At 41.1% G+C, this 13919-nt stretch overlaps 1 protein-coding gene across 11 annotated transcripts in view; it reads right to left on the bottom strand.

The window, feature by feature from the left end:
- The window catches only part of Dlg1 (discs large 1), a 298681-nt gene that overhangs the window by 4109 nt on the left and 280653 nt on the right, over positions 1 to 13919 (bottom strand). For 5 of the 11 annotated variants that reach the window (XM_070654195.1, XM_070654211.1, XM_070654203.1 and 2 more), the window contains 7 exons: positions 6260 to 6473; positions 5826 to 5983; positions 5312 to 5561; positions 4425 to 4527; positions 3804 to 3842; positions 2237 to 2278; positions 874 to 972 (listed from right to left, as the gene is read on the bottom strand). In XM_070654195.1, coding sequence (XP_070510296.1) covers positions 874 to 972; positions 2237 to 2278; positions 3804 to 3842; positions 4425 to 4527; positions 5312 to 5561; positions 5826 to 5983; positions 6260 to 6473 — 905 coding nt within the window. The remainder of the gene's footprint in view (positions 1 to 873; positions 973 to 2236; positions 2279 to 3803; positions 3843 to 4424; positions 4528 to 5311; positions 5562 to 5825; positions 5984 to 6259; positions 6474 to 13919) is intronic. The other 6 variants (XM_070654229.1, XM_070654237.1, XM_070654221.1 and 3 more) reach the window with 5 other exon arrangements.

Below are 13919 nucleotides of genomic sequence, written 5' to 3'. Positions count from 1 at the left end.
TTTGTGATCAATATCACGCGTTATCAGTTCAATATTAGTACGTCGCTTCTCTCCGAAATTTCCGAAGCAGCGCGATTTTTTTTTTCGTCTATTTAAGCGCCCTAATTGCGTTCTGCTGCTGTTAATGCCTACGAGCATCACGGCGGTAGAAGGGAACGAAGAGTGGCAGGAAGGAAAAGAGGAAGGCATCGTGATGCGCGGTCGTCTCAATTGCGCGCGTCTCGTCAGTAATTTAACGCCGGGAGAAGCACGGAGGAAGTTAACGGCTGTCGAAGTAGATGGACACTTCTCCATTGGCGTTTTAAACCGGCGTTGTACTCTCGATTGCTTCTTCGATCCCGATCGCAGCTTCTCTCGCTGGGAAATACATTTAAAGAAGAGCCACGGATTGTTACTTTAACTCGCGACGTTACGAGATACCGTGAAATCAATAATAGCGAAAGCACGATGAGGCAGCGACGTATCTTTCTTCGTGGCTAAATTAAATTTATTTTCAAAGCCGATACTTTTAAATATAATTATAATGCACTTTATACAATCGTCGTACGTATAATTTTCAAAATTAATATTTATTTTATGTAGATATATTTATCTGGCTTAGTCGCGGTAAAGTCCGAATTCGTACAGTCGCGAGAGTGTTAATAGAAAGCCCGAAAGAGCGGCATCAAGGATTAGCTGACATACGGACTGCAAACAACATTATTCAGTTATTCACCCTCACGAATGCTCTTTTATTCGGGATAATCGCCCGTCGACAGGGTTACAATCGTCTGCGATCTGCGTTAGTTTAGTTTCCTAAGAACAACATCTGCTTGGTGTGCGCGTAGCGCGCTCACACTACGATTCACACATTTGCTCTCGGCTACGACTTACTAAAGTCATCATCGGGCTCGTCGCCCTCCTTTTCCAGATAAACTAACGTGAGTTCCTCCATATACGGCAGCTGAACGCGATACAAAATTTCTCTACTCCCTGCAGCGCAAGATAAATGAATAAGAAAAAGAGAGAACAGATAAAGAGAAAAGAGATAGACAAAAAAAAAATAGAGAGATGTAAGGGCAATACGTGATGAATGAAAGGCGAGTGATAAACAGCGGCGACGGAGGAAGAGTATCGGACGATTAAGGTCCTAAAATGTGTCGCTAAGAGAGCGGAGGGCGAGATCTCGTTTGACAACGCGTTCGTAACGGGCTGTCGAGAGCTCTCGGTGATGAATCCGTGAATTTAACTCGGAATCACATTGCCAAACGTAGTCCCGAATCAAACTCCTCATTTCAAATTTGTAAGGCGTCAATTTCGTTTTTTATTCGGAGAAGTATTTCACACGAAAAATGTGAAACTTCCGCCCCCTTTATTTTTTTTTTTTTTTCTTCTACGAATTAATAATGCAGCAACCGTTATCAATGTACCATATAATTTTTTATTAATCGTTCTATCGATAATAATGTTCACGGGCGTAGGCTGCCTATTCTTCAGGCCTGAGTAAACTTCTCATACATACGCTTTAACTAAATGAATCGTTATTAATTAATGAAGATTTCGTGCTGACCTTTCAATCTGTATGAATAAGCCCAATATGTATACTGCTATTGGAACTAAACAATAGGTGTGCTATGCTGCCCATGGCGACGTATAATAAAGGCCAACATACGTATATATTTGCTTGCTGAATTATTGCTGCTAAATGAATGCAGGCGTGATCGATCATTTCTCGTGAAGATAAAACAGTGGACGAGCGAGGGGGAGGATGAGACTTTCGATTGGGTATGTTTCGCAAATATCGTAATTATAAATTCTACAACGCGATTATTACGCGTTTTCAACAAATTTGCGCTCGCTACATTGCGTTTGAATTCCCTACCGTATAAATGTTAGAATCGAACCGTATACATTTTATATTAAACAATAACGTAGCGAATAATAAAGCGCGATAATTAACACCGATATAATTCTTTCAGAGACACCATTTATATTAATTCAAGCGCGTGCGAAACAACTTTGCGACCGAAAATCATTATCCCCTCCCCCCCTCTCCCGTGATTGACCCAGGCAATATAATCTTCTTAATGTGGGAAGAGTATGGGAGAGACATGTATGCAGAAAGTGAGAGAAAAAAAAAGAGAAAAATAGATAAAATAGATTGAAGGAGCGAGGAGGAGACTGAAGATAGCGAGATAGAGATAAAGAGAGTGGGAACGATGAAAGAAGAGAGAGAAAGAGAGAGAGACATGATTACCTTCAGTGTTAGTGTCGTCCTGGGTGTAGCACAGCATGAATGCTAGAACATAACAAGTTGAATACATTTCAGTATACGTTGCGTACTAAGTAAGCGGCCGTTAATTATCGCTAGAATTAATTAGAAGCACTAGACTTTCGAGGACTCTCCTACTGTGGCGTGCGCGACTCTGGATGCTACGCACGAAATATGAGGTTTCGATGAGCCATGAAGATGCGAGTGTGCGCTTGCAGATATTCAGGAAACGGTGCGCGTACGGATTCGAAGCCTCGAAGCCGTGTGATTTGATTGTCGGAACTAGATTCTCTTGCGGGGGATGCTACCAGCCCGTTGCACCAAAAGTCGCAGAAACGGTTCACGCGTGAGACTCGTCGCGTGTGTAGCCGCGAAGTGTTTTATTTCGCGACACCGCCGGGCAGTCGTTAAAGTCTCGCTTGCCATGCTTGTGAGTTCATCGCGTTTGTAGCACGAGGAAAATTAAATAAAAAAAAAAAAAAGAGAAAGAGAGAGAATCAGCTGTGCGCAACTCAAGACTCTGTAACACTCTTCCTTTCGCCGTCAGCTAAGCGTTGAGAATCGTGCGTGCTGATCCGCCGAATTGCGCGTCATGTCGCTCGAGGAGCGAGATTTTCTTCTCAATCTAGCACAATGAAAATACAACGTACATGCATCTAGCGCTTTAAATGATTTTTTTTTTCTCGAATGTTACCGGAACACCGCTGAATGCATCTGGATGGAGGATGATATGCTTCGTGATACATTTTTCGAGATGAATGGGGATGCGTTTCTATCGCATCGCTATCCTTTCGTAAAAGAAAGAAAGAAAGAAAGAAAAAATAAGGGTAAAAAAAAAAGAGAGAGAGAGAGAAAGAAAAAGATAAAACTAGATAGATAGAGAGATAGAGAGATAGATAGATAGATAAACAGATAGATAGAGAGATAGAGAGAAAAAAAAAATACGAGCTACTGCTGAGAGGAACATCGCTATCGTGCTGGACCGTTACTACGGACTACCTACTACGAATTTCTAATAGTGAAAAGCTGAAAATTAGAAGCGGAGTCGAGAGCGTAAATGAGAGCGTGTCGGTCGGCATGTTAGTTTTAGAGATTCTGCGCACGGTAGAAAAGTTCAAAGTGCAGGATGCATGCGCAAGCGAAGTCGGAGGACGCAAATAAAGTCCGTTGAAACTGCGAAGTGATGTACAGTGGTCGCCCGCAAGCGATGTCGCGCGCGAAGCAACATTGCGAGATTCAATCCCGGCCAAAACTTGAGTTCGACCTCAGACGGAGTTTCCGTCATAAACCATTATTATACAATAAATAAAAATTTTACATTAAAAAATTTTTTATCCCGACATGTATTGCAATTAAGAATTCACCTACTTCGGTAAAAAAAATTTTTTAATACTTTTTAACGTAATAATTAATTGCTGAAATTTTATGCTTCAAGTCGCGTGTTTTGGCGTGGCTTTTAAATAAAGCTTGGGCCACTGCTGGCGTCATTGCGTGTGAGAAATGGCGAAAGCACATTGACAGAGCTTATTACTTGTCTAATTAAGATACTTACGGGTGGGATCGTTCTCATTCTCGGGTGTGGTGGGCGTTCCTACACAAGCAGGCAAAAACAAAACACATGTCACGTTTTCACGTTGTAAAACACAAAAGCTCATTCGGGACTTGGGCATGTCTGATCGGGGCTCGTCGATACTTGCTCGATTAAAAATTATCCTCGATCTTCGCACGGAAAATTATGTTACACGTCCATTTTTCACCTCTTTTTGTGATCGTTCAACATCTTAAATAATTCCCCTTTAAAACAGTAATTACATAAAGAATTGAGGAATTGTAAACATATTTAATATTTATATAACTGGTATAAAAAAATCTAGATAAAGCGGCTTTATTAATATTATGATTAGACGATAAAGAATATTTTTGCAATATTGACGGTACTTTAAGTTATAATATATTGCATTCGTTATAAATAAAAATTGAACACTAATCGATTGCGAAGATTGCCGCCCGTGTCTTGTGGGTGAGGAATAACTTCGTAATTCGGTGGTTAAATCGCACGGTATAAGTATAGGCGAGAAAAAACATTTAAAACACATTAAATATGGGCCAGAACATGCACAGAACGTGCAGGATGAGGGGAAAAGGGAGTGACAGTCACATTCTAGACACTCACGTTCCTGATCGGAGCCGTCCTCGGACTTATCGTCTTTGCTCTTCATGAACGGGAACTTCCTACTAAACGAGAAGTTCTTCTTCTTCCGGTCTAAGGTTGATTGCTGAAATCAACAAGTTTACTCGATGCGATTGGCAAATATGATATACATATCGAAATTTCGCGTTCCAATAAATTTATTCACAAAAAAGCAAGTTTAGGAAATACTGTTGAAGAAAGTAAATAAAATAAATTTGTTTTATTATAATTTGTATTTTATGAAAAAAAAAACGTAATGAAGCAAAGTATATCACACGAAATTGAAATTAGTTCCTTTCTTTTAGCTGTATCAAATTTGCAAATGGAAACGGTCATGTGTTTATCGTTCATGATGAATATTTAATTAGACACCTCTTCTCATTAGCGTTAATGAGTCTGGATGAAACATTGTCAGATTGACAGGTTTTTTCAATTACAAATTATTCAGCATCATGAAAAAGTTGCAAAACAGTTTAAATTACGAAAGCAATTTTAGAAACAAGGCCGATAGTTAATTTTTATCCGATAAAATGACGTTATCCATCATTTTATCACTTTAATCAGATTTTGCGATTCATCAGTAGTTTATCTCAAATATTTTCGAGAAGAGAAGTAAAACTGGATATCGAAAAATATCCAGAAAATGTCTTGTTAAAGAAAATATACAATTAACAGTGTTATATTCGTAAAAAAATCCATACTTTTTAAACAGCAATAATTTTTATATAAATACGTCTTTTTGATGGAATTTTTTACAATAAAAGATCCGTAATTATAGAACTTTCTCGAACAAACTCGCATTGTATTATATGGCTCGTCATTATTTTCGGAGAAATTGGACCGCTTTGAGAAATTCCCGTCATACTCACCTTATCAAGAATGACCGGCATGTGCCCCTGGAATTTGACAGAGCGGTCTCTGGCACGCTGCTTACGTTCCCATCGCTTGCGCGAGGGTATTATACCCAGACCTTCTTCTTCACCCTGCGGAGTGACTCTTCTTGCCTGCCACCATTCGTCATCGCTTGCGTTCGTGACGTGCAAAATCTCACCGTAACGGAACGCCAAACCGCGGCTTGGTAGACCATCGTCTTTATTGGGGTCGTAATCGAACAACGCTCTTCGGAGAAAAAATATTGTAATGTTAACTTTCGTATTTTATGTATATCTCCGTGGAAAAAAAAAAGTTTATTTTAAAAGATATGCGACATATCGCGTATATTTAAAAATGTAATATATAACAAATATTTTTGCATTTTTTTTTTTTTTTAAGGGGATACGCGAGCTAATTGGTGTTGAAGTGATATAAAAATCGAGACTCCACTCGTTAGGTCGTTGAACGTCGAGAGATAATTACGAAAGTAATAAACGCTCACGGAATTACCTCACGTAAAGTGATTTCTTCTGGGAGGTCCTCATGAGGGTGCCTGTCATCACATTCTGTTGCGAGATTTGTTGTTTAAGATCCTGGATCTTTGCCTCGAATCTGTTATAATCCTCCGGTTTATATTGCACCACGATTGTCACTGTTTGGCCAGTACCCTGAATACCGCATGGATAAAAATAATCGTACATATTTATCGAACAACTTGAAAAAATGTTTCAGAAGAAAATAATTTTGCAAGCATCGAAATGTTAAAACCATCGCGTTTTAGCGTTTTGATATATTAGTTTTTAATTCGAATTTTAGTAATTTTAGTATTCAATTAAGTTTATTTATCAAGTAAATTAAATTTGATTCTTCAGATAATAATTTTCTGCTGAAACCTAAAGGGTGGCTTTTCCTTTTAATAACTTAGTATCGGTCGAAGATCTCACCTTGAGAGCCGCGGCGGCTTCCTCGTGAGTGGCTGTTCGGAGATTGATACCATTAACGGTCAATATTTGATCGCCTCTGCGTAATTCACCGCTGAGATCGGCCGGGCCTCCGGCTAGAATAAACGAAATGAAGATGCCTTCGCCATCCTCGCCGCCAACGATATTGAAGCCCAAGCCAGAAGAGCCTTTATTCAATACGACAGTACGCACTTCTCTGAAAAAAAAAGAAGAAAAACAGAAATTATTTTTAATTAATATAAAAATATTCCCAGTAATGTAAAATCGCCACTAAAATTATCAACGACCGTTTGATGCGCTTCTGTAGAAATATATCCTGAAATAAAGTTGCCTATAAAGACTCCCGCTGAATCCCAAGAGCGTCAAGAGAACAAATTGATTTATAAATATTCATAAATCATAGACGAGCGTGTGGATATTCCAGAATTAAGGTTTGCGTGCTCAGGTACGTTCTGCATGTCAACGCGTTCGCATTTTAATCGCGAATCAAAATGCAAATTTCTACGATTCTTATAGGTGCGATTATCACGTTAATTACAAGATTTCGTCGGGAAATTCGTGTCATCACACCGCACAGTTATCGCGAATTTAAAGCACTTCGCCGTAACGAGACGCATGACGCAAGTACCTGTGCGAATAATCACGAATAAAAGAATTGGTAAATTCACGCGAATAACAGCTGTACAAAATTCTTTAATATTTGTATTAATTAAAAAAAAAAAAATCATGCAACGTAAATTTAATAAAGTTACATAATTTTTTTCCTTAATATTCGCATAGTCAATAATAAAATACGACTATTATTCGAGCAAATTTACCGTATGTTACATCGCAATTTTACGTCTGCATAGTGAATGGATCACACGGAACTTTTCTACAGTGTACACTGCTATCTATCTACTAACAAAAGAGAAAAAGAAATTATTTTTAGATATCACAAATGACGAATGCCGGCGGCGCAATAATAGCGGCCGTATATGAATTCGTATAAACAGCACGAGCGTGACGCAAAAGCGCGTCGATCAATGAAATGTCCTTACGTAAGCGCTTACGCATCGAGGTGACCGAGTCGCCAGGATACTAATCCACGTGCTCGCGTTCTCATAATACACATAAGCGTCGCCTAGGGTCAATAAAAATTTTTATCTCCCTTCCCCGCGTTTCTCGCCGTGCGTTTAATTCGTCGCATTTACGTATGCAATTTATTGGCCATTGATAATAATTATTTATGAGACCGCTCGGTGATTGTACGTGCCGCCGGATCGGCATGCGATCGTCGCAATCCCTCGTTGCGATTCGTTCGGGTTGAACGGGAGAGTAAACGGGGGATTCACCTGCATTTCCGTGTGGTGGAAGAGAATGCGCGCCGGATGTGCGTAGACGCTTGCAGCACGCGTTTCCGCCAGTCGGACACGCGCGTCGACGTCGACGCGTGTTGCTAACTGCCCGCGGTGCATTATCGTGCGCTCCCGATTCCAAGCTTTAATTACGCGTACTCGCGGATGCGTGTCGACCCCCTTTCGCGGACGGGCACGTCGCCGCAGGAAACGGGTCACGGGAATAATGTTGCACGACACGTTAAGGGTGGAATAAGAGCGGCGAGTCGCTCTTTGCGAAATCGCGGCACCTCGCGATACTTGTGCAGGGAAACTCGTGCATCGATAAAGGTGAAAGGGATAGCGAAAAATTTAACTGAAAATTCCGTGAGCTTACACAAATAACAGTTGCGAGGAATTAATCGCGCGAATATAAAAGCTGGCGTAATTTTGCCCATAATTCTTATAAAATTACACGATTCTTTTATATTCGCACATTTAATTATAAAATTCGTACGAGTATTCGTGGATCACTTACGTAATTTTTATCGTATACGAACTGAATAATCTGTGCGTGGATATCTTCTTTATCTATTTGTCAATGTTTTAGTTTTCGTAAGATTGCGCATTAATCGCGCGAGCTATTGTTTACGTAATCGACAACCCTTAAATCATTCTTCGTTTTCCCGTTTCACGGCACAAGAGTAACGCACGATTCCGCCTAATGCAATATGTATACCGACGGCATTATACTCCTCCGTACCATTTGAAGCGCGTCTCCCGATCCCAGGGCACTCCATTCTTCCCATTTCATCATCGAAATAAACAACGAGGGTAACGTCTTGCGCGGTCCAGTATCACGTGTGTCTAGACGTCAATAATGCACTCGGTATCGCGAAACAAGCGCAACGTCGGTTCAGGACTCACTCCCTCACTGCGCCCGAGTTTTCATCCACCGGCCACAACGAACGGGGCGCGATTAATCCCGACGAGCGGGAGAAGACGGCTCACCCTCGATCTACTCGCAACACCTGTTCCTCCGCAGCGCCGCACGACGGGGTGCGATGACGTAACACTGCTGCGGAGGGATGATCGCCGAGGGAGCGGTGCCTTCGTCGCCGGTGGGCTCTCGTCGATGGTCAGCGCGGATCGGACGTCCCGGATTGCAGCGCGTCGGCGTTGATAGCGATCGCGGATGCTGATCGATCTCGGAAGCGGAAGCGCGGCCGACGATAAGCGGCGGAAGAGACGAGGGACGCGGGCGAAACAACGCGCGGTCTCGCGGACCAGCTGACGCGACGATGTAGCTGACTTTCTCTCACCCCGCGTTCTCTTTCGACCACGAACCGACGGCGGTGTTCCGACGTCGGTCGGGGACGTCGCGACAGATTAAAGGCCGCGGAGCATAGGGTGGCCGCCGTCGCGCCGCGCCGCGTCATGTCGCCATGCGCCGCGCCGCCGAGGCGGCCGCTGCGAACTATCGTCAGGATCGATAGAAATAAGCTGACTCTGTCTAGCGCGCGCTGCAGCCCCGCGTCGCAACCCTCTTTTCACCACCGCCTCGTAGCACCACCGTCATAGTCACCATCACCATCACCATCGCCGCCGCCGCCGCCGCCGCCGCCGCTCTTTGGGAAAACTGGGGCAATCCGCTAAACTTTCAGCCCTTTTTCGCCCTCGGTCACTCTCAGGGCCGATACCTGAACACACCGACAAAAATTGTTGCTCGTGCGCGCGATAAAAAAAAATAAAGAGCGCTACAGAAATAGATGTGGGTAAAGATAGCAAGGTAAATTTATCTCACTCGGTTAATAAAATTTCTTAGGGCGCCTGGAAAGACTTTTCTTTAAAAAGAAATGTAATATAAAAAGACAGCGCGGCGGTATAAATGAACGTTGCGCGCTTGATACGGATGGAACGCAAGACGGAATAAGAGAACAGAGTACAAGTGAAAATTAAAAATGAGAAAATAATGCAAGAAAAGGCATTAAAAAAAAAAAAAAAAAAAAAAACTGCTTGCTAGACAAAGTAAACGTTTTAAACGGATGGGAAACACGATAGTTCTGTTATGAGAACTTTCTTTCGATTGTTCCAGCGTCTGATAATGGAGGAATTCTCGGCATTTCTAATTATTCCAGCGGAGAAAAAAAAAAGTCGCGGACACGAAGGCGCGTGCCGTAAAAACGTCGAAGTGTGGCAACCAATTAGGTGCTCGGCGAAATTTTCATTTCCGCACGCAAACGGACCTAGGAAGAATACTCCGCGGTGATTAAAAGGCTCGATTTTCCGTGAGAGGAAAGCGCTGAAAAATTACACCTCGCGATTAAAGCCTAGGAGCATCGTGGAACGATTTAATTACGCGTCTCCCGGTTAAAGAGTTACATCTCGTCTTTCCCTTTGGCCTTCTCCGTCTTTTCACCGGGTGCGGCAATTAATACCCGCCGTTTCTGCGGCTGAAACAAGGCGGCTTGGTGAAACAAAAATAATTCACGGCTTTTAAGGACAATGTTTTCGCAAAATAATTGCATTGCTTCGCGACTCCCTCTTATACTCAAGACTCGAGGGTAATCTCGTAAGAATAAACGATCGGAAGCATAAGCTTTAATTTTCACTCAAATGACAGAGAGATCGAAAGTAATAAAAGTATACTAAGGAAATAGGTATATAATGTAATTTAGCTTTGTGTACTGTTTTAATTTAATTTTAACTAACGACATTTCAGGCGATAGTAATTATAACTCATTTTTAATCCCGTTTTTTTTTTCTTTTTCTGAAAGATGGATCGCAGTTCTTGAATTATTGAATGATTGAGGGAAGGTCCTTAACTAACATGTACTTCAGGAAGCACAATGTACCGCTAATTAAATTTTTAATTTCAGGTGAAGCAAACAACCGAAAGGCCACGGTGGTAATATCTTTCTTTGACATTTCCGATAATGAAAATGTGACTTCAAATTGATCAAAGAACTTGAAAAATAATATTGTGAAAAAGGAAGACCCTTCAGTGTACATTATTTGCATCGATGCCATTAGCGGCTGTTTGATCGCGAAGCTGCCCCTTCAGGAAAAGGGTGGGCAGAGGGGATGAACCGTTCGGGCGTAGATTTTTTTTTTTTTTTTTTCCTTCCCTTTCAATTGTAGAAATCGTCATTTGTGTCGCCGCTAATTGTGGCGGCGAGCGTAATCGAAGCCCAGCTTCGTGAAAATGGAAACTCACTGCCGACGTATCGCTTCTTCGATTGACCTACTTGCGAAGAAACGCGCGCGCACCCCCACACGAACACGTGCACACATACGTAACACACACGTGCGCGCGCGTGGCAGCATCCTCCGCGCTCTCTGCGTTTCGATGGGAGAACAAGCTCGCCGTTGCAGCATCCCGCAGCATCCGCCGACATCGCGATTTTATGAATACTTATCGGCAACCATTGCGACACGTGGATCGTCACAAAGCGCGAAAATAAAGGCGAAAGGCTTCCCCCAGATGGAACGGAATTGCATCTCCCGTCGCAGATAAGTGTTCTCTTATCGCATCTCACAGTATGCAGAATAGTCGCGAGACGGTTCGCAAAACGCGCTCGAATAATGTCTCGACGGAGTCATTGTGCTTTTAGTTTGCATCGCTGATTTGAAATAATGCTACCTTTGCGCGTCATATCTTGCTCGTCGCTATTTTTTTCATTTGTATTATTTTTCTCCGTAAAAAAATGTAATATTATTAATTTTATGTCAAAAATACTTTCTACTATAGATTTACGCGGTTTAAATTCGAGAAAGAAAAATGATTTTCTCTCGAGTTTAAATCAAGCTAAATTTTCTTTCGCGATTTATAGTCATGTTAATATTCTTTTTTTATTATTATTTTATTTGACAAATGGTGGTCCCGGATTTATTGAAAACTTCTTGTATTCAATTTATCTCGGAGCCTTACTTATATATCCCCGAGAAATATGCTGATAGAAGTGGATGATCCAGTCAAGAGTTGCGCCAATAGCACGTTCTCGAGGAACAATAGGATCAGCATCGCGAAGATATGAATCTCTCACGACTCGATATTCTCTTCCGTGAGATGCTTTGGCAGACTTATAAGGACGGAATCGATCCAACTATATTTGTAGTAAATCCGGTATCTATTTTTCAGAGGACACGTGATAAAATAAAATAATATATATTAAACAAGATAAAACGTTTAAGTCCAGGAGTCCTTGATAAAATAAATTATTAAAGAGCCGCCTGCGATAATTTTTAACGCGGTACAATATTCACGATATTAATATTTTTATGCATATAAAATACGTTTCAGTATGAGTGTCGACCTTTTTAAGTAATTAAATATGATTTAATCGACGACGGCATTTTCCCTCGAAAGGGCACTTTACTCGCGACGAATCAATAGAGGATGTCAACCGTTGTTTGATAGCACGGGCGTAATCTAATACTAGTGGCGATGAGGCGGATAAGCTCGTACGATCTTGACCCGAAAAGCTCGAAGTAATGCGAAACCGGAGTCATGGTCGTGTTTAGCAAGGAGTGCCGTTTGGCCTTGCTCCTTATTAAAGGACGCGACCGCGCACACGGTGTCCTTGGAGCGGCTGCGCCCCGCGAGAACCTGCTTGGGTGATTTCAAGGTTTGGCGCCACCACGTGCTCCTTTCTGTACCGACGCGGAAAGGTGGTGCACCCACCGAACGAGAGGGATGAGGGAGACGGTGATAAGCAGTACGTGGTAACACGTACGCTTTACGAGAAATGCGTAAAGCTAACGACACGCGGAAATCTAATTTCTAAGATTTAAATAATTTTAATATTATTTTATTATTTTATTTAATATAATTATCGATTTTTAATTATATCGTTAATTATGAAGTAATAACATCTCACGTGTAAATCATCAATCTGATCAATTACTTGTCTTTTATCATGACGATAGATCTCGGTAGTTGCACTAGAAATTGAGATTTTAAAATCGAAGATTACCGAAGGCTCTTTCACTTTAACCCGAAGTCACGTTTTGTAAAAGAATCTAGGAGGAAGCGATCAGAAAAATGATCTCTCTGTGCGATGGACCGCCGTTCGTGACGCGCGTAACGGAAGCGGAAAACGAAAGCACGGAGCAACATGCCAAAGTTTCAAGACTTTAATGGGATTTCCCTGAGCCGCATATCGAACTTTCGCAACGAAATATCTCCGAGCATGATCATTCTGACCTCAAGGTTGCCACGGTAGAAACTGCTCGTGTCTGTTACATAAATTACGTTAGATCTTCCGCTCGTGGAACTAAAAGCTTTGCCACACCGTGGGAACGACGCTTTGAGAGGACGAAGAAATTAATGAGTATGTATTACGACGATCCATATCAGAATCCTCATAAACTTTCTCGATGTTAATTCGAGCAAACACTGACTACCACGTTACACATCTTTATACATATAATAAAAAAAAAATATATATATATATTTTCAGAAAAAATTTAAAATAAAATTATTTTACTTACAGCTTCAAAAGATAAGAAGTATCGTAAAAAAAAAGGTTAATTAAATTTCTTTTTAAGTACTATTTATTTGCAATCGTTTATACGCTCGTTTAATTACACAGTATAAAATTTATTTACAGCATAAAATTGAAATGCAACAAACATTGCATAATTATTAATTATTCTCATAATTGACAAAGTCAATTAAAATTTAATTGTTATTTTGTACATTCTTTCGATATACATCTAATATGAATTTGTGTGCACGCCCACACATTATTTCTGCATAATATGCACAAAACGTCTAAACAAAATTAATTTCTAGTCCGTAAACTTTATTTTGCAAATTACAGGTTGTCCAAAGCGACATTAATAACGAAACGATTCTATTAGTAAAACATATAAAATTAATTAATAATAATTAATAAATGAAAGATAAATATGTAAAATGTTATACGATCGCAGCGTACGCGTGAGTGGTTCTATTTCCGTGAAATCAATCTAGCCTATTGCAATTTTGAGATCAATATGTTACGAGACCACCCAAAGCAAAAATTAGTCCGATTAGTCGCGGGAACGTTGATTCGCCGATAATTGGGCCGCGCGCTTCACGCAGAAGTTACGGAAGCAATTAGCGCTTAATGAAGCGATCGTAGGTCGACAGTATTGCCGGCATACAGTGCTCGTGTGATCCCCAGAGCGGAGATGCAAAGCAACATACACCGAAAGCCGAGAATCGAGCAGAACAAGCGTGAAACTCCGGCGGTGGAACGAGCATTGTAATTTCAACTCCACATGCGTCTTCACATCTTTTTTTCGTATTAATAGAGTATTGGTTCGTCTATTGCAATTAC

The sequence above is a fragment of the Cardiocondyla obscurior genome, linkage group LG01 (genome assembly GCF_019399895.1).
Source record: "Cardiocondyla obscurior isolate alpha-2009 linkage group LG01, Cobs3.1, whole genome shotgun sequence".
Lineage (NCBI taxonomy): Eukaryota > Metazoa > Arthropoda > Insecta > Hymenoptera > Formicidae > Cardiocondyla > Cardiocondyla obscurior.
The sequence above is the reverse complement of the archived record's forward strand: the minus strand, read 5'-3'. Positions and strand labels throughout refer to the sequence as shown.